Here is a 22,299-nt window from a genome sequence, read left to right on the forward strand (position 1 = left end):
AGGAGACATTTCATAAAAGAATATATACAAATGGCCAATAAGCACATGGAAAGACGTCAGTATTATCAGTTTTCAGAGCAATGCAAATGAAAACTGAAGGAAATACCATTTCACACCCACTAAAATAAAGACTGACAAAACCAAACACGTACCAGGATATGTACCAAGTGGAACTCTCATACACTGCTGGCAGGAATATAAAATAATACAATCATTTTGGAGATCTGTTTGGCAGTCTGTTTTTACATTAAACACACATCTATCCTATGACCTAGAAATCCTATTCCTAGGTATTTATTTACCCAAGAGAAATAAAAACATATGTCTTCAAAAAGATTTGGAAACAACCCATCAACAGGTTGGATAACCTGGTATATTCTCATACAATGGAAATAAAAAGGAATGAATATGACACAGCAGCTTGGGTGAGTCTAAAACACATTATGCTGAGTAAAAGAAGCCAAGCACAAAAGAGTTACACAACATATTTGATTTATATGAAGTTCTGGAGTAGGAAAACTAATCCATCATTAATAAAAATGAGTGGTTGCCTGGGGCAGAGGGTGTGAGGGGGCTGGGGAAGAGAACCAACTAGAAAAAGGCATGAGGAAGCTTTCTGGGGTGATGGAATCATACTACACCTTATTTCAGGTGGTGGCTACATGGATATATACAATCATTAAAACTCACTGAACTGACACTAAGGCTCCTGTGATAACTAACCTATTCCCTGTCAAAAAAGTCAAATGTTATGGGGAACCAAAAAGCACTCAATGGATGCCGTTTAATACATCTTCAGAATAGATGAAGACTGAGGAAATAATGAAGCTTGGAATACGGGGAATTATCACTAAAATGTTCTCTACAATTCCTCATGTGAGTCCACATGAATCTCTTCAACGTATTTTCTTCTAGTTTTATTATTTATAAATGAGATGAAGGGATGCTAACCACAACTAAAATGATATCCTATCTCTCTGCAATCTTGCCTTATTTATATCTCACCCCTTTCTTGAATATTTTCAATGTATATCCATATAATAAGGCATCTAGCTGAAATAACAAAAAAGAAAAGAAAAAAGATGGCAAAGAAGTGAAGAAACTAAATATGAGAAAAGATAGAGAAAGGACTTCCTGTGTTCAAGTACAATCTAGTCAATTTAGTTCGAAAGAAGGAAAAACATGAAGCCATTAAATATGCTCATAATTGAAAGTCAGGGAAATCTTTCAAAAAGTCTTTTCCCCACTGGCCATCCCCAGTTCATTCAGTTCTTTTTTTTTTTTTTCTTGCAGTAAAAGCTGTAAGAAAGTCCCTGAAAGCAACAAAGAGGTAGTCACCCCAAATTGTCTTAGCAATAAGTTGGATATTGTGCCAAGTGACAGAATGTTTAGCTCATGTCTCTATAACATCTCCTACATCTACTCCATTTACTGCAGCACACAGCAACTTCGCTGGCAGTCACCAGCCACAGCCTGAACACTTTAATAATGGTGCATATTATACAGCAAAATCCCTTAGGTACATTTTAACCCAGCACCTATACTAAATGGAGAAAACCACCAAACAGTTATCCAAAAGGAAACACAAAGTTAAGTGCAGGAAAGGCTGAGGGAATACCATGTACTTCTTGACTAGAAAACAAGGCTTCCAGGCACATATCAGAGCTTTTGCTCACTCTGCAAAGATGTGCATTGTGCTGACTTCCCTGGGGAAGCAGTGGTTAAGAATCCGCTGCTAATGCAGGGGATACGGGTTTGATCCCTGGTCTGTGAAGATCCTACATGCCGCGGAGCAACTAAGCCTGTGCGCCACAACTACTGAGCCTGTGCTCTAGAGCCCGTGAGCCACAACTAATGAGCTCATGTGCCACAACTACTGAAGCCTGCACGCCTAGAGCCCGTGCTCCACAACAAAAGAATCCACCACAATGAGAAGCCCGCGCAGCGCAGTGAAGAGTAGCCCCCGCTTGCCACATCTAGAGAAAGCCCACATACAGAAACAAAGGCCCAACGCAGCCAAAAAAAAAAAAAAAAAGTATATTCCCTTAAGATGTGCATTGTGAAATGTATTGCTGTGGAAACAACACTTCTACAAGAGGACAAGTCAACCTCAAATAAAGGAAATAGCAGGAGTGGTGAAATAAGTTTTGTGTAATGAGTAAGGAACTTCCCACATGTCTATGCTTGAAGTATGGCATGATTAAGCTGAAATGAAATGTCATTCTAATCACATAATAGACATTACAGTCTGTTTCCGGGGTCAGTTACTTGCTGAACACAAGCTTGTGGAACCAAAAACACTCTGCTTTTAAGATTAAGACTGAGAGGAGAGGGGCTTCCCTGGTGGCGCAGTGGTTAAGAATCCTCCTGCCAATGCAGGGGACACGGGTTCAAGCCCCAGTCTGGGAAGATCCCACATGCCATGGAGCAACTAAGCCTGTGTGCCACAACTACTGAGCCCACGTGCCACAACTACTGAAGCCCACACACCTAGAGCCCGTGTTCCGCAACAAAAGAACACACCACAATGAGAAGCCCGCGTACCACATCAAAGAGTAGCCCCAGGGCTTCCCTGGTGGCGCAGTGGTTGAGAGTCCGCCTGCCGATGCAGGGGACAAGGGTTCGTGCCCCGGTCCGGGAGGATCCCACATGCCGTGGAGCAGCTGGGCCCGTGAGCCATGGCCACTGAGCCTGCAGGTCCGGAGCCTGTGCTCCACAACGGGAGAAGCCACAACGGTGAGAGATCCGCGTACCGCAAAAAAAAAAAAAAAAAAAAAAAAAAGAGTAGCCCCAGCTCGCCACAACTAGAGAAAGCCCACACACAGCAACAAAGACCCAATGCAGCCAAAAATAAAAAAAAAAAAAAAAAAAAAAAAGATACCGGGCTTTGCAAGTGTCCACAGGACACATACCAAGCTAGGCCATATCCAGGGCCATAAAACTAATGTCAACAAATTTGAAAGAGGTGAGGGGGACGGACTTCTCTGGCGGTCCAGTGGTTAAGACTCTGTGCTTCCACTGCAGGGGGCATGGGTTAGGTCCCTGGTCAGGGAGGTAAGATCCCGTGTGCCACATGACGTGGCTTAAATACATAGATAGATAGATTCATAGATAGATCAGAACAGCAATCAATCAATCAATAAATAAAAGAGGTGAAATCAAAAGGAGTGTGTTCCTTAACAACAATGCAATCAAATGAGAATCAACAACAGAAAGACAACAGGAAAACCTCCAAACACATGGAAACGAAACAATACACTTCTAAATAATGCATGCGTCAAAGAGGAGGTCTCAAGGGAAATTTAAAAATATATTGAACTGAATGAAAATCAGAATACAGCATGACAAAATTCATGGGGTACAGCTAAAGCAGTGCAGGAGGGAAATTTGTAGTACTAAATACATACATTATAAAGAGGGAAAGTCTAAATCATCAATCTAAAGCTCTCACCTCAAAAATCTAGTAAAAGAAGAGTAATATAGGGACTTGCCTGGCAATCCAGTGGTTAGGACTCTGCGCTCTCACTGCTGAGGGCCTGGGTTCAATCCCTGGTCGCGGAACTAAGATCCCACAAGGGGTGCAGCGTGGCCAAAAAAAAAGAGTAATATATATGCAAAGCAAGAAGAAGTAAGGAAATAATAACAAGCAGAAGTCAATGAAATTGAAGACAGAAAGACAATAGAGAAAAAAAATCAAGGAAACAAAAAAAGAGCTACTTCTTTGAAAGGATCCGTAAAATCAACAAACCTCTAGCAAGATTAACAAAAACAGAAGACACAAATTACAATACTGGGAATGAAATCGGTTATCACTACAAATCCCACATACATCAAAGGAATAATAAGACAATGCCACAAAGAACCCTACCCACATAAATTTAACAACTTAGACAAAAATGGGCCAATTCCTCTAAAAACACAAACTACCACAACTCACCCACTATGAAAGAGATAATTTGACAAGCCCTGTAAATATTAAGGAAATAGAACTTAAAAGAAAATCTCTAGGCCCAGATGGTTTCACTGGAGAATCTACCAAACATTTAAACAAGAATTAACATCAGTTTTACACAATCTCTTCCAGAAAACAGAAAAGAAGGGAACACTTCTCAAATTCACCTTATGATACCAAAACCAGATAAAGAGAGTAAAGAAGAGAAAACAAACACCAACATTCCCTCATAAATCCTTAACAAAATATTAGCCAATAGAATTCAATTATATTTTATATATATATATATACACACACATATATATATAAAGAATTATACACCATGACCAAGTGGGGTTTATTCCAGGGATAAAAGCTCAACATTTGAAAATTAATCAATGTATACTAGCATAAGGACAGATATATACATCAACAGAACAGAACCCAGAGATAAACCTAATTAACGTCAATTAATTTTTGACCAAAGTACCAATACAATTCAAAGGGGAAATACCTTTTTTCAAAAATGGTAACAACTGAAACAACTAGATATCCACAGGCAAAAGAAGGAAGCTGGACTCCTACATCATACCATACACAAAAATTAACTCAAAATTATGCAAAACCTAAATGTAAGCACTAAAGCTATAAAACTTTTGGAAGAAAACATAAGCATTAATATTTGTGATCTTGGGTTAGGCAACAGTTTCTTAGCTAAGACACCAAAAGCACAAGTGACAAAAAAATAACAAAGATTAAGGATTTCATTAAAAAAAACACACACACACACAACTATGCTGCGAAGGACATGAAAGTGAAAAGATAACCCACAGAATGAGGGAAAGTATTTATAAATAATATATCTGATAAGAAGCCTGTATTTAGAATATATAAAGAACTCTTACAACTCAATAATAAAAAGACAACACCCACATGCCACATAGCAACTAAGCCTGTGCACCACAACTACTGAGCCTGCGCTCTAGAACCCACGAGCCACAACTGTTGAAGCCTGTGCACCTAGAGCCCATGCTCTGCAAAAAGAGAAGCCAACGCAATGAGAAGCCAGCACACTGCAACAAAGAGTAGCCCCCGCTCACTGCAACTAGAGAAAGCTCACGTGCAGCAACGAAGACCCAATGCAGCCCAAAATAAAATAAATTTATTAGGGGCTGCTCTAGTGGCGCAGTGGTTAGGAGTCTGCCTGCCAATGCAGGGGACACGGGTTCAAGCCCTCATCCAGGAAGATCCCACATGCCGCAGAGCAACTAAGCCCGTGTGCCACAACTACTGAGCCTGTGCTGTAGAGCCCACGAGCCACAACTACTGAGCCCATGTGCCACAACTACTGAAGCCCACTCGCCTAGAGCCCATGCTCCGCAACAAGAGAGGCCACCGCCATGAGAAGCCTGCACACCACAATCAAGAGTAGCCCCCACTCGCTGCAACTAGAGAAAGCCCGTGCGCAGCAACGAAGACCCAACACAGCCAAAAAATAAAATAAATAAATTTATTTAATAAATAAATTTATTTAATAAATAAATTTATTTTTTTTAAAAATGGGGAACAGATTTGAATAAACTTCCCAAAAAAAGATATACAAATGGCTAATAAGCACATGAAGATGATCAACATTACTAGCCACCTGGGAATTGCAAATCAAAATTACAATAAGACAGCACTTCACACCCCCAAAGATGGCTATGATCAAAAAGACAGTGCTGATGAGGATGTAGAAAATAGAACCTTTGTGGAAATGTAAAACAATGCAATTGCTTTGGAAGACAGTCTAGAAGCTCCTCAAATAGTTAAACACAGTTACCATATGATCCCACTCACTCCCACCCAAGAGAAATGAAAACACACGTCCACAGAAAAACTTGTACACAAATGTTTATAGCATTATTCACAATTGCCAAAAAGTGGAAACTGACGTGAATGTCCATCAACTGATGAATGGATATCCATACAATGGACTATTATGTGGCAATAAAAAGAAATGAAATACTGAAATATGCTACAAAATGAATGAAACTTGAAAATATTATGCTAAGTGAAAAAGCCAGAAACAAAAGACCATGTATTATACATTCCACTTACATGAAATGTTCAGAATAGGCAAATCCATAGAGAAAGAAACAGACTGGTGGTTGCCTAAGCTGGAAGTGGAAGGAATGGGGGGTGGGGGGAGGAAATGGGAAGTGACAACTAACGGGTACAGGATTTCTTTCTGAGGAGATGAAAATTATCTCACATTGGTCACAGTGATGTTTGCAAAACTCTGTGACTCTACTAAAAACCACTGATGTGTACACTTTAAATGGGTGAAGTGTATGGTATATGAATTGCATGACAATAAGGCTCAATAAAAAAAAAATCAACATTATCCATATTAACAAGCTAAAGGAAAACAAATCACTTGACTATATCAATATATACAGAAAAAGCAATTGACAAAATTTAACACCCACCCACGATAAAAACCCTGAAAAAAATCAGAAACAGAGGGGCACTTACTCAACTTGATTAAAAGCATCTACAAAAAGCCTACAGCTAACTTATACACTATAGTGAAAGATAAAAATCCTGAAAAAAATCAGAAACAGAGGGGCACTTACTCAACTTGATTAAAAGCATCTACAAAAAGCCTACAGCTAACTTATACACTATAGTGAAGGATAAAAATCCTGAAAAAAATCAGAAACAGAGGGGCACTTACTCAACTTGATTAAAAGCATCTACAAAAAGCCTACAGCTAACTTATACATTATAGTGAAAGACTGAATGTTTCTCCCTAAGACTGGGAACAAAAAAAGGATGTCTACTCTCATTGCTCTTATTCAACACAGCGCTATAAGTTTGAGCCAGAGTAATAAGGCAAGAAAAGGAAAAAGCATACAGAGAGAATAAAGGATAAAACTGTCCCTATTTGCAATAATGATTAACTACCTAAAAACCCCAAGGAGTCTATTTTTAAGTTCAGACAGGTTGCAGGATATAAGATAAACACACAAAAATCAATTATATTTCTATATACTAGCAATGAACATGTGGACACTGAAATTAAAAACACAATACCGGGCTTCCCTGGTGGCGTAGTGGTTGAGAGTCCGCCTGCCGATGCAGGGGACATGAGTTCATGCCCCGGTCCGGGAGGATCCCACATGCCGTGGAACGGCTGGGCCCGTGAGCCATGGCCGCTGAGCCTGCGCATCCAGAGCTTGTGGTCCGCAATGGGAGAAGCCACAACAGTGAGAGGCCCGCGTACCGCAAAAAAAAAAAAAAAAACACACACAATACCAGTGGACTTTCCTGGTGGTCCGGTGGTTAAGAATCCACCTTCTAATGCAGGGGACGCAGGTTCGATCCCTGATAGGGGAACTAGGATCCCACATGCCACGGAGCACCTAAGCCTGCGCACCACAATTACTGAGCCCGTGCACCACAGCTACAGAGCCCACGCGTTCTGGAACCCGAGTGCCACAACTAGAGAGCCCCTGCGCCACAACTACTGAGCCTGCATGCCACAACTAGAGAGAAGCCCACATGCCTCAACGAAGAGCCTGCATGCCTCAATGGAAGATCGCGTGTGCCGTAACTAAGACCCGATGCAGCCAGATATAAAAAAATAAATAAATATTAAAAAAAAAACAATACCAGGGAATTCCCGGGGCAGTCCAGTGATTAAGACTCCATACTTGCACTACTGAGGGCACAGGTTCAATCCCTGGTTGGGGAATTAAGATCCTGCAAGCCGCGCAGCACAGCCAAATTTTTAAAAATAATAAATAAAGTCAATTAAAAAGAGAGAGCTGGAGTGGCTATACTGTTATCAGACAACATAGACTGTAGAACAGAAAAATGTTACTGAAGATAAAGATTGATTTAAAAAATACAATACCATTTATAATCAATCAAAAGAAAATGAAAATTAGGTACAAATCTAACAAAACACGTACAGAACTTAAATGCTAAAAACTGCAAAATGCTGATAAAAAAACAAAGATCTAAATAAATGGAGATACATACAATGTTCACTGATTGGAAGACTCAGTATAGTAAAGATATCGATTCCCCCTGGATTGACGTATAGGTTTGTATTAGTCTGCTTGGGCTGCCATAACAGAATACCATAGACAGGTGATTTAAAACAACAGAAAGGCATTTCCTCACAGTTCTGGAGGCTGCAAATCCAAGATCAAGGTAAGACCTCTCTTCCTGGCTGGCAAACAGGTACCTTCTTGCTGTGTCTTCACATGGCCTCTTCTCTGTGAATGTTTGGAAAGAGAGGTTTCTGGTGTCTCTTCCTCTTTTTTTTTAAAAAATATTTATTTATTTGACTGCACCAGGTCCTAGCTGCATGGCACACAGGATCTTAGTTGCATCATGTGGGATCTAGCTCCCTGACCAGGGATTGAACCCAGGCCCCCTGCATTGGGAGCCGGAGTCTTAACCACTGGACCACCAGGAAAGTCCCTCTTCCTCTTCTTATAAGGAGACGGGTTCTACTGGATTAGGACCCACCCTTATGACCTCATTTAACCTTAGCTACCTCCTTAATACCTTATCCCAAAATACAGTCACATTGGGGGTTAAGGCTTCAAAATATAAATTTTGGGGGGGAGGGGGACACAATTCAGTCCATAATAAGGTTTAATGCAATTCCTATCAAAATCCCAGAGTTTTTGTAGATACAGACAAAATTATTCTAAAATTCATAAGAAAAGGCAAAGGAACTAAAATTGTTTAAAAAAATACTTCTGAAAAGAAATAATAAAGTGGGAGAAATCAGCCTACCAGATTTCAAGATTTATTTTATAGGTCAGTAATCAAGATTGTGGGATAGACACATGTCAATGGAACAGAGAACCCAGAAACAGAACCATAAGCCAAACTGATTTTTGACAAAAGGGCAAAAGCAATTCAAAGACAGCCTTTTCAACAAATGGTGCTAGAAGTAGGACAGCATAGGAAAAAATAAATAAAATAAAATAATTAAAAATCATGCCTTATACAAAAATTCTTAGACTTGACACTGGAAGTAAAATCCATAAAAGGAGAAACTGATAAATTGGACTTCATCATAATTAAAAATATATGCCCTGTGAAAGATCCTCTTAAAAGGATAAGACAAGCTACACACTGGAAGAAAGGATTTGCAAACCACATATCTGATAAAGGACAAATATCTAGAATTTACAGACAACTCTTAAAACTCAAAAGTCCAAACAATCCGGTTAGAAAATGGGCAAAAGACATGAACAGTCATTTCACCAAAGAGGATATATATATATGGCAGAAGAGCACATGAAAAGGTATTTAACACCTTAGGGAAATATATATCACTACACACCTACTGGAGTGGCTAAAATAAAAAATAATGACCATGCCAAATGTTGACAAGGATGCAGAGAAACTAAAATCCCTTACACACTGCTGCTGGAAATGTAAAATAGTACAGCCCCTTTGGAAAAGTTCGGCAGTTTCTTATAAAAACTATACATTCAATTACCACATGACCCAGCAACTGACCCCTCTCAGAACATTTACCTCTGAGAAATGAAATTTTAATTGTGGTGAGCAGAATAATGACTACCACCCCCCCAAAAAAATACTTACTTCCTACCCTCCTGGAATCTATGAATTAGTTATCTCACCTTACATGCAAAAAGGACTTTGCAGATGTGATTAAGGGTATGGACCTTGAGATAGGGGAGATTATCCTTGATTCTCAATCTGGGCCCAATCTAATCAAAGGAGTCCTTAAAAGTGGAAACCCCTTCTCAGCTGGGTTAGAGATGAGATGAAGGAAGGAGTAGACCTTCACAGTTTGAGAGGGAATCAACCAGTTGCTGCTGGCTTTGAAAACAGTAGGGGGCCATGAGCCAAGGAATGTGGATGATCTCTAGAAGCTGGGAAGGTCCATAGCTGAAAGCAAGAAAATGAGGACCTTAGTCCTACACTCACTAGGAACACAGACCTGCTTTGATTTTAGCACGGTGAGACCACAGTGTTGGACTTCCAGTCTGCAAAACTGTAAGACAATAAACTTGTGCTATGTAAGCAGCTACACTTGTAGTAATTTGTTACAGTAGCAATAGAAAACTTGTTCACACAAAAATGACACACTTATGGGAATTCCCTGGTGGTCCAGTGGTTAGGACTCAGTGCTTTCATTGCTGTGGATAGGGTTCAATCCCTGGTTGGGGAACTAAGATCCTGCAAGATGCGTGACAAGGCCCACCCCCGCCCCCCAAAAAAAACCCCACACAAGCTCACACACTTACATTCACACAAAAACCTGTACACAAATATTTGTAAAACTTTATTTATGATACTGCAAGATGTTACCATAAGGGGAATCTGGGTCAAAGAGTCAAGAAAACTGTGTTATTTTATACAACTGCATGTGAGTCTACAATCTCTCAAATTACAAAGTTTAATTAAAAAAAAAAGGTATTGGGTTACTCATCAAAATCCAGGAGGATTCAAGAACAAAGTTCAGAGGCCAGAAACAATGCCCTCAAATCACACTGCAAACCTAGACTGATGAGGATGCTGCCGTCATGGACACCATCCACATACTGCAGCTGGCACCCCTACGTAGGCCCAAGAAGATTTTTGGAGTTCCCTGCCTCTGCCTCACTAGGCCTGGACTCAAAATGCTGGGCACATAGCTGATTCATGAAGCCAAGGTTCCTGACTGAAAACTAGCTACAAAGGGTGCTGGGAAATCAAGGGTTTTGAATATTCAGCTCCTTGCCTCCCATGAAGGGTGGCATTTATGAAATTTCTTGCAGATCTCTGAGGAGGTCAGATCAGACAGACAAAAAGAAGGTCCAGGGTCTTCCCTGGCAGTGCAATGGTTAAGAATCTGCCTGCCAATGCAGGGGACATGGGTTCGAGCCCTGGTACAGGAAGATCCCACATGCCGCGGAGCAACTAAGCCCGTGCGCCACAACTACTGAGCCTGCGCTCTAGAGCCCGTGAGCCACAACTACTGAGCCCGCGTGCTGCAACTACTGAAGCCCGTGCACCTAGAGCCCATGCTCCACAGCAAGAGAAGCCACTGCAATGGGAATCCCACGCACCGCAACAAAGAGTAGCCTCCACTCGCCACGACTAGAGAAAGCCCACGTGCAGCAACAAAGACCCAACGCAGCCAAAAAAAAAAAAAAAAAGACGGAGCTGAAACAGGGAGTTACAAATAAACTGATATAGATATGAGGGAATTTCACATAAGAAAATTCATGGATGTTTTAGAAATTATATAAAAAAATATTCCCAGATATTTTGTTTCTGAACAGAACAGGGAAAACCAACAATGGGAACAATGTAGTAAATAGCTCAAAAGAGAAAAGAAAAGCATCAGATATTTAAGATACAAAGGTTTTTTTGTTTTTTTTTTCAGGTACGTGGGCCTCTCACTGTTGTGGCCTCTCCTGTCGCGGAGCACAGGCTCTGGACGCGCAGGCTCAGCGGCCATGGCTCACGGGCCTAGCCGCTCCGCGGCATGTGGGATCATCCTGGACCGGGGCACAAACCCGTGTCCCCTGCATCGGCAGGCGGACTCTCAACCACTGCACCACCAGGGAAGCCCCAAGATACAAAGTATTTTAATGGTGAAAATCAACAGGTTTTAGGAGAAGCATCAGTTCATATCTGATATGAAAGATAAGTCATCAAATGTATTTTTAAAGAGTACTGGGTATTTCTTCCTATGCTCAGAGTGATCAGAAATATTTCCTTTGAGTTACTCAAATTCACCACTTGTAATGAACAACTTGGTACTAGTTGCAGGGAAACACTTTTAAAAGAGCAATACAGGGTATCTGCCCTTAAAGAACTCACTTCAGTTCAGGCAAGATGAATGTTTAATATAACCTAAACATTTTCCAGATAAAGACCTAGAAATGCTAGATTAAAATATACCAAAAATTATTTTAAATGTATAGCTGAACCCACAAGAAAGAAAGGGAAACCCCCAGGGTGCCTGGATCAAAGAAGGAACTGAAAACCACAGTGGTAGCATGTAAGTTGATATAGTGGCTACAAGGGGGTGAATGGGGTGGGGAAGAAGTTTCAATAACTTCCGCCCTGGGTTTTGTTATCCACATGATAACAGGACTGGTCTTGGACTTATAAAAGGTGGAACACTAGAACCAAAACCTCAAATAAAGTAGAAGCTACTTTATCCTCAGGGAAAGGACACACTAGGAAAAATTCACCTAACAGCCCATGGAGCAGACAAGAAAACATCTCTCTGCTTGGGCAGTAGGGAAAAGGGGGAAAAAAGTATCCCCTGAGAACTGGAACCCTTGGCCTGCAATCACACGGAGTTGGGGTTCACAGTTACTTTAATTATAATAGCTGAGTGTTCTAGAAACTTCAAAGCAAAAAAAAATTAACATAAATATTAGCCCAAGCCAGGGCATCTAGTAGAGAATTCACCTCCACTTTTGAGAAATACAGCTTCACTAGGCCATGAGATCACTCCAAGACAAAACCTTACTAAAGATGAGTAAAGAATACTAAACACAAAAGGAAATAATCCACTATAAGAGAGACAACAAATGAAATAAAGACAGCTTTAGAACTCCAAGAACTTCTGATAAAAGAACCATCAGACAGACACTATAAAGGAAGTATACTTAAAATGATTATGAATATAAAAGAAAACCTCAAAACCATATGAATGAGATACCATGAAAAAAATAACAGGCAGATTTGAAAACAAATCAACTAAAGATTCTAAAAATAAAAAACGTAGTCACTGAAATGAAACTCAATGAACAAGTTAAAATAGATTAGACACAGCTGAAGAAAAAGTAAAAAACTAGAACACAGGAAACAGCCAGAAGGCAACTCAGAGAAATAGTGAGATGAAAAATACCAAAGAAAAGTGAAGTGATACTGAGGACTAAATGAAAAGATCTGACATATAGGAGTTCTAAAAGGAGATAATAAAATGCAAACTGACAATATTCAAAGAGATAATGCCTAAGAAATTTTCAGAACTTTCAAAAGGCATGTAGCCTCAGATTTAAGAAACAAAACTAAATCCATACCATCTACATTGTATTGAAACTGCAGAAATCCAAAGTCAAAGAAAAGATCTTAAAAGAGCTTTATTCTTCTTAAGGCATGAATAAGAAAGAATAAAATAACTATACTTCATGGTCCAATATTTAAAGGGCCATTAGTGGAACAGCAGTAGAGAGAGAGGACCTGTATCAGGAAAGAGTGTGGGAGGGCAGAGCTGGACTTGAAAAGTAGGCAGGATTCCCATAGATGGGGAGAGATGAGGGCACCTGGGGGTGGGAGTGGGTTATCTGAATAAGCTGAGGGAGGAAAATATGGGGCAAAGGGAAGGACTTCTTTCTGGCTGCCAAACAGAGTAACACAAAAAAGTGTGGCTGGCTGGAACTAAAGTAGTATGTTGTTCACTAATATTAGGCTAAAGCATTTGAACTTAATAGTAGGTAACAAGGATCAAATTTTTAAGCAAGTGATAGGATCTAAACTGAATTTCTGCCACAAATCTCTTATCCCAGCAGCAGCACTCCGGGTGCATATAGGAAGAAGGACTGTTGCCTTTAAGTAAACTTAGGAAACAATTCTAATAGTCTAAGCTTTTCAAAAGACTTTAGAAAATATTCCAATTACCACAGAGAGAATCTGCAGAAAGACCCAGAAAAAAGGCAATGGGAATGAAGATGAAATATAGAGAGAAGAGGGGGAGGAGAGGGAGGGAAAGAATATAAATGAATATTTATAGACATTTTGAAGGTGGAATTAAAAGGACTTCAAGGACTGGGCAGTGGGCAGAGGGGTGGGGGTGGGGTGGGCAGTGGGCAGGAAAAAGAAAGGGAAGAAGACAGCACTGAGGTTGAGACTGAGTGAGTCAGGAAATAGTGGTGGTATACTTTTTCTCCAGAGACAGGCAGTGTGACCCAGCAGAAAAGAACACTGGAATACAAAGAAGCTTTAGTTTAGGTACTCTCTCTGACAAGCTACTTAACTACACAGACTCCATTTCTCCAGCACTGTAAAATGGAACAAGTTAAGAGAAAATGAATTAAATGTTGGACCACTGTGGTGTCAAGGGGATTCAGAATAAACTTTCAGCAAGCAGTGAGAAATATGCAGTGAGGGTCTGGAGCTCAGGAGAAAGGCAGTTCTGAAAGGACAGAGAACCACCAACATAGAAGAGATGGTTAAAGCTGTTGGAGTAGATGAATGACATTATTTAAATGCATAAAGAGAAGAGGCCTGTGAATCTTGAGAAAACTCCACACAAATGCAGAAAAGGTAGCTTAGAGTCTTATCAGGAAGGGGTGTCCTGAGATAGTGTATCATAATTAGATGACATACCATACTGGGAGAATGAAGTTGTGTGCCATTTTCCATTGCTAATCAATTTCCCCAAGGATTGATAAAATGTAAGGAAAATACAAGCCTTTATCATGAACTTTCCCTACTATCTGGGAAGCACAGATCCTTTGCTTTCATTATGGTGCTAACCAAAGTCCTATTTCAAAGGAGTTTTAAAAATATATAACTCCGGGGGCTTCCCTGGTGACACAGTGGTTGAGAGTCTGCCTGCTGATGCAGGGGACATGGGTTCGTGCCCCGGTCCGGGAAGATCCCACATGCCGCGGAGCGGCTGGGCCCGTGAGCCATGGCCGCTGGGCCTGCGTGTCCGGAGCCTGTGCTCCGGCAACAGGAGAGGCCACAGCAGTGAGAGGTCCGAGTACCACAAAAACAAAAACAAAAAAATGTATATATAACTCCAGTTTTATAAAGACAGATACTTCATAATCTAAGCCTTCATGCTGAAATTCTGCCTGGCTCATTCTTGTATGATACTATAAAACACATAGCTAATCCACCAAGTTAGCCCAATAGGAAAGTTGGCTTCACCACAACAAGACCGAGAAATTGAGGTCCAAACAGGTCCAATGTAAGCTACATCAGAATAACTTTCTGAAAGGCTATCAAAAACTTGGATTTAGTTAACCCACAGCACATACAGAAACATGGCTGGGAAGCAGACATGATGCTTGTGGTTACTGTGCTCTAAAGGGAACTTCCTCAAATCTTTTCTTTGAAACTAGTTACTCTAGACAAGAGCCCAAGATCAAGAATGTTTTGTACATGGGATCCCTTAGATCTTTCTAATTCTCACTTCTGGTCCAAATAAGTTATGTCACACTCTTCTCTTTTGGTTCCTGCCCCCTATAGTTCACCATTCTGCACGCAGCTGGGGCTAAATGATCCCGGTTTAAAGCAAAAGCCAATGCAAAGTGTGGGTTTTTCCTGCTCATTCTAAATAAGCAGCTACTAATTGTAAATATTGCAAATTCAACTAAAGTCTAACATTCAAAAGGTTGTGACCGCTTTTTATGGTCATAAGCATCCAGAATTACTGTATCTAAAGATTAATGATTTTCAGAATCTTCCATTTTCTTAATGATACAGAAATATTAGCCTAGGTTACAAATTTTAAATTATTTCAGCTGAAATTTATCACAGGTTTCTTTGGATAACAGGATTTTGGCAAGAATCCAGAGCTAGTAACTGAATATAGTAAGTGCTGCACCTCACATCAGCCTGATTTTCAATCCCTGACCAAAATAATCAGAACACAGCTTCTCAGCCTCTCCCGTAAGAAAAATCCCCCAATCCAAATTAAATTATTTATCAAATATGTATCTTTCTATATAATCATAACCTTCCACCAAACAGCAGCAAGATGCCTGTATCAAAACGTGATCAGACCAGGAAGAAATAGAAAATATGAACAGACCAATCACAAGCACTGAAATTGAAACTGTGATTAAAAATCTTCCAACAAACAAAAGCCCAGGACCAGATGGCTTCACCGGCGAATTCTATCAAACATTTAGAGAAGAGCTAACACCTATCCTTCTCAAACTCTTCCAAAATATAGCAGAGGGAGGAACACTTCCAAACTCATTCTACGAGGCCACCATCACCCCGATACCAAAATCAGACAAAGATGTCACAAAAGAAGAAAACTACAGGCCAATATCACTGATGAACGTAGATGTAAAAATCCTCAACAAAATACTAGCAAACAGAATTCAACAGCACATTAAAAGGGTCATACACCATGATCAAGTGGGGTTTATTCTGGAATGCAAGGATTCTCCAATATATGCAAATCAATCAACGTGATACACCATATTAACAAATTGAAGGAGAAAAACCATATGATCAACTCAATAGATGCAGAGAAAGCTTTTGACAAAATTCAACATCCATTTATGATAAAAACCCTGCAGAAAGTAGGCATAGAGGGAACTTTCCTCAACATAATAAAGGCCATATATGACAAAACCACAGCCAAGATCATCCTCAATGGTGAAAAACTGAAACCATTTCCACTAAGATTAGGAACAAGACAAGGTTGCCCACTCTCACCACTCTTATTCAACATAGTTTTGGAAGTTTTAGCCACAGCAATCAGAGAAGAAAAAGAAACAAAAGGAATCCAAATCGGAAAAGAAGAAGTAAAACTGTCACTGTTTGCAGATCACATGATACTATACATAAAGAATCGTACAGATGCTACCAGAAAACTACTAGAGCTAATCAGTGAATTTGGTAAAGTAGCAGGATACAAAATTAAGGCACAGAAATCTCTGGCATTCTTATACACTAATGATGAAAAATCTGAAAGTGAAATTAAGAAAACACTCCCATTTACCATTGCAACAAAAAGAATAAAATATCTAGGAATAAACCTACCTAAGGAGACAAAAGACCTGTATGCAGAAAATTATAAGACACTGATGAAAGAAATTAAAGATGATACAAATAGATGGAGAGATATACCATGTTCTTGCATTGGAAGAATCAACATTGTGAAAATGACTCTACTACCCAAAGCAATCTACAGATTCAATGCAATCCCTATCAAACTACCACTGGCATTTTTCACAGAACTAGAACAAAAAAATTCACAATTTGTATGGAAACACAAAAGACCCCGCACAGCCAAAGCAATCTTGAGAATGAAAAATGAGCTGTAGGAGTCAGGCTCCCTGACTTCAGACTATACTACAAAGCTACAGTAATCAAGACAGTATGGTACTGGCACAAAAACAGAAATACAGATCAATGGAACAGGATAGAAAGCTCAGAGATAAACCCACGAACATATGGTCACCTTATCTTTGATAAAGGAGGCAAGAATATACAGTGTAGAAAAGACAGCCTCTTCAATAAGTGGTGCTGGGAAAATTGGACAGGTACATGTAAAAGTATGAAATTAGAACACTCCCTAACACCATATGCAAAAATAAACTCAAAATGGATTAAAGACCTAAATGTAAGACCAGACACTATCAAACTCTTAGAGGAAAACATAGGCAGAACACTCTATGACATAAATCACAGCAAGATCCTTTTTGACCCACCTCCTAGAGAAATGGAAATAAAAACAAAAATAAACAAATGGGACCTAATGAAACTTCAAAGCTTTTGCACAGCAAAGGAAACCATAAACAAGACCAAAAGACAACCCTCAGAATGGGAGAAAATATTTGCAAATGAAGCAACTGACAAAGGATTAATCTCCAAAATTTATAAGCAGCTCATGCAGCTCAATAACAAAAAAACAAACAACCCAATCCAAAGATGGGCAGAAGACCTAAGTAGACATTTCGCTAAAGAAGATATACAGATTGCCAACAAACACATGAAAGAATGCTCAACATCATTAATCATTAGAGAAATGCAAATCAAAACTACAATGAGGGCTTCCCTGGTGGCGCAGTGGTTGAGAGTCCACCTGCCGATGCAGTGGACACGGGTTTGTGCCCCAGTCCGGGAAGATCCCACATGCCACGGAGCAGCTGCGCCCGTGAGCCATGGCCGCTGAGCCTGCGCGTCTGGAGCCTGTGCTCCACAACAGGAGAAACCACAACAGTGAGAGGCCCGCATACCGTAAAAAAAAAAAAAAAAACTACAATGAGGTATCATCTCACACCAGTCAGAATGGCCATCATCAAAAAATCTAGAAACAATAAATGCTGGAGAGGGTGTGGCAAAAAGGGAACCCTCCTGCACTGTTAGTGAGAATGTAAATTGATACAGCCACTATGGGGAACAGTATGGAGGTTCCTTAATAAACTAAAAATAGAACTACCATACGACCCAGCAATCCCACTACTGGGCATATACCCTGAGAAAACCATAATTCAAAAAGAGTCATGTACCAAAATGTTCACTGCAGCTCTATTTACAATAGCCAGGACATGGAAGCAACCTAAGTGTCCATCAACAGATGAATGGATAAAGAAGATGTGGCACATATATACAATGGAATATTACTCAGCCATAAAAAGAAACGAAATTGAGTTATTTGTAGTGAGGTGGATGGACCTAGAGTCTGTCATACATAGTGAAGTGAATCAGAAAGAGAAAAACAAATACCGTATGCTAACACATATATATGGAATCTAAGAAAAAAAAGTCATGAAGAACCTAGGGGTAAGGCAGGAATAAAGACACAGACCTACTAGAGCATGGACCTGAGGATATAGGGAGGGGGAAGCTGTGACAAAGTGAGTGAGAGAGTGTCATGGACATATATACACTACCAAACGTAAAACAGATAGCTAGTGGGAAGTAGCCGCATAGCACAGGGAGATCAGCTAGGTGGTTTGTGACCACCTAGAGGGGTGGGATAGGGAGGGTGGGAGGGAGGGAGACGCAAGAGGGAAGAGATATGGGAAAACATGTATACGTATAACTGATTCACTTTCTTATAAAGCAGAAACTAACACACCATTGTAAAGCAATTATACTCCAATAAAGACGTTAAAAAAAAACACAAAAAAATGTGATCAGAACATAAGAATCACTGACTGCTATACTTAGGACAAATGACATGCTTTACTGACATTAAAACATTTCGGATATGGGGATATATGTATATGTATAGCTGATTCACTTCGTTATAAGGCAGAAACTAACACACAATTGTAAAGCAGTTATACTCCAATCAAGATGTTTAAAAAATAGGGCTTCCCTGGTGGCACAGTGGTTGGGAGTCTGCCTGCCGATGCAGGGGACGTGGGTTCGTGCCCCGGTCCGGGAGGATCCCACATGCCGCGGAGCGGCTGGGCCCATGAGCCGTGGCCGCTGGGCCTGCGTGTCCGGAGCCTGTGCTCCGCGACAGGAGAGGCCGCAGCAGTGAGAGGCCCGCGTACCGCGAAAAAAAAATTAAATTAAATTAAATTTAATTTAAAAATTGGGGGATAGTAACTTCCAACACTATGGACATAAAGAGAGAAATAACACACAGCGTTTTAAAGAATCTATAATATACAGTCTCTAAATTGGCTCACAATTGCTCTCAGTGTGTTTATAAAACTCAGATTTTTACCTGAACTCTTAAATGACTGAGAATTAATTAACTTTCATGATTTGATACAATATGGAGACTACCTATAGGTGATACCCAAACCTTAATTAATTCTTTAACATTTGCCAAATGCACAAAAATGTAGCACTAGATTAATTCTTGAAAAAAAATGTTTTTGGTAAAGGTTTTCAAAGGAGGGGAAATTTTAAGCCACAATGCAAACCAGCAGGTTATGAAGACTCAGTTAACATAATGATTGTGGAGAAACCCTGAATACTAGTAATGGCGTGCGGAAATGGGCCCTCCCTCTCATGTAACACTGGAGAGATTTCAAATTTTTCTTGTCTATTTGGCAGCATTTATTATGATTTAAGGTGCACACATTTGATGAGCCAGCAATCCCACTTCTATGAATCTGTCCTCCAGAAATAACAGCATGAGAACATAAAAAAATATATGTGCAAGGATTATTATGGAACTATTCATAACTGTAAAATTTGGAAAACTAAATGTTCACCAATAAGGGAATGGTTATTCAAATTATAGAATATTCACACAACAGAATATCATGCAGGCATAAAAAAATGTAGATGTTTATACTGGACCTGGAAAGATGCCCAAGATAGACTGTTTAAGCAAAAATACACGTTGCAGATTAATGGAGAAGAGTGAGTCCATTTTTGTTTTAATGTTATATGATTACAATATACTAGCATAGTAAGGGAAGGACTGGAACATAACTGATAACCAGCTAAAATTATTAGCCTCTGGGGCTGGGAATGAAAGAACAGGCAGGTAACAAGGAAATTTCACTTCCTTCTTCCTGAAAAAAATTTAAGTGGTAGGACTATAGGTCATTTTTTACTTTCTTATTTGTAATTCAAACAACAATGGTAAAAGCTTTTAGATCTCAAGGAAAAAAATGAGAGAAGAAAAATCATCTTCCACTTTCTAAGCACAATGGTAAAGTTTAAAACAAAACAAATTCTAATAAAAGAAAGATGTAGAAATTGTATAACACATAGAAATCTCATACCAAGAGAATAATCTAATTAGAGAAAAATGTATAGCACTTATATACCAAATCTTAGGGACGCTTCGTGTTCCTGGGATCTTGCCAAAGACAAGCTATCTTTTCAGGGGGACTCTGCCCTCTAGTGTACACTAAAAGAAGCTAAAGCACTCAAAGTAAATCAATAAATTCATGTTATAACCAAAATATTTCCACTTCATTTCTAGAGCATCACAATCTTCTCCTTAAATGAATGTCTCCATATCCTTATTTCCAAATCAATCTCCTATTATCGTACTGAGTAAACTTTATGAAAGTCATAGCTTCAGCTACCTATTCTTTCCATTCTTCCCTACACTACCAAGAAGCACCCAAAGTACTTTCCTGACACCTATTTCACACCAAGAAAAAGTTGGCACAACCAAGGGTATAGGAATATAGCAAAATAAAAGTTTAAAATTTTATAACACATACAGGCACCTGGCTCTTAAACTCATAGATTGTTGAAACTTGTTGGCACTTTAACTCAGGGGTAAGGGCAAAGGAAAAAAGAAGGCTGCTCTGTGTAATAAAGTTCAACTCCTCATAGGATTTTCTAAAAAGACTAGAATTTGTTCAACTCTGGGCAACACTGAAAACCAAAAGGGACATTTCCTAGATTCATAGTATTTGCTGTAGGTATTCAATCCCATCCTGGTGACTGCAAATGAAAAATGTTCTTACTTTGAAAGCTCTTCTATGTTTGGGATCTCATTTAGACGCTTACATTGCTTGATTCAAATGTCAAAGAGTCTCCAAAAAAAGCGGGGGGGGGGGGGGCGGGGGCGGGGAATAATCACTAATCTCTCCATTCATAATTCTTTCACTTTCTAGCTCGGCCTGGAACAATCTCTTCAAATCAAGAATGTGAATGAGGGGTTTCCCTGGTGGCGCAGTGGTTGAGAGTCTGCCTGCCAATGCAGGGGACACGGGTTCATGCCCCAGTCCGGGAAGATCCCACGTGCCGCCGAGTGGCTAGGCCCGTGAGCCATGGCCGCTGAGCCTGCACGTCCGTAGCCTGTGTTCCGCAACGGCAGAGGCCACAGCAGTGAGAGGCCCACGTACCGCAAAAAAAAAAAAAAGAATCCGATTGACAATGCAGGGGACACGGGTTCGAGCCCTGGTCCGGGAAGAGCCCACATGCGGCGGAGCAAAGCCCGTGCACCGCAACTACTGAGCCCGCCAGCCACAACTACTGAAGCCTGTGCACCTAGAGCCCGTGCTCCGCAACAAGAGAAGCCACCACAGTGAGAAGCCTGTGCACTGCAACGAAGAGTAGCCCCCACTCGCTGCAACTAGAGGAAGCCCCCGTACAGCAACAAAGACCCAACACAGCCAAAAATAATTAATTTTTTAAAAAAGAATAAATGAGATGAGATTACCTTTAATAAATTCAAAATATTCCAAGTATTCATGGGGAAATCTTTAAAGAATTATTTAATTTCAATTTCAAATCCACTTACTCTGTACCTGCAACACCTGTAGAGGTATACTTAAAAAACAATTGAGGGCTTCCCTGGTGGCGCAGTGGTTGAGAGTCCGCCTGCTGATGCAGGGGACGCAGGTTCGTGCCCCGGTCCGGGAAGATCCCACATGCCGCGGGGCGGCTGGGCCCGTAAGCCATGGCCGCTAAGCCTGCATGTCCGGAGCCTGTGCTCCACAACAGGAGAGGCCACAACAGTGAGAGGCCTGCATACCAAGGAAAAAAAAAAAAAAAAACAATTGAAGAATAATTTAAGGGACTTCCCTGGTGGCGCAGTGGTTAAGAATCTGCCTGCCAATGCAGGGGACATGGGTTCGAGCCCTGGTCCAGGAAGATCCCACATGCCGCGGAGCAACTAAGCTCATGCACCGTAACTACAGAGCCTGTGCTCTAGAGCCCACGAGCCCCAACTACTGAGCCCATGTGCCCCAACTACT

The 22,299-nt window shown here is 40.4% G+C and overlaps 1 protein-coding gene across 4 annotated transcripts in view; it reads right to left on the minus strand.

The window, feature by feature from the left end:
* Nucleotides 1-22,299, minus strand: part of CFDP1 (craniofacial development protein 1) — a 139,521-nt gene that overhangs the window by 80,117 nt on the left and 37,105 nt on the right. Inside the window, exon 6 of one of the 4 annotated variants that reach the window (XM_060130503.1) lies at nt 21,829-22,068. The exons of the other annotated variants lie outside the window; for them this stretch is intronic. Within the exon in view, the coding sequence (XP_059986486.1) occupies nt 21,873-22,068 (196 nt within the window). The 3' untranslated portion in view covers nt 21,829-21,872. Of the gene's footprint in view, nt 1-21,828; nt 22,069-22,299 lie in introns of those variants that run through there. 4 annotated transcript variants of the gene reach the window in all.

This window comes from Lagenorhynchus albirostris, chromosome 19, assembly GCF_949774975.1.
Source record: "Lagenorhynchus albirostris chromosome 19, mLagAlb1.1, whole genome shotgun sequence".
NCBI classification, from domain to species: Eukaryota; Metazoa; Chordata; class Mammalia; order Artiodactyla; family Delphinidae; genus Lagenorhynchus; species Lagenorhynchus albirostris.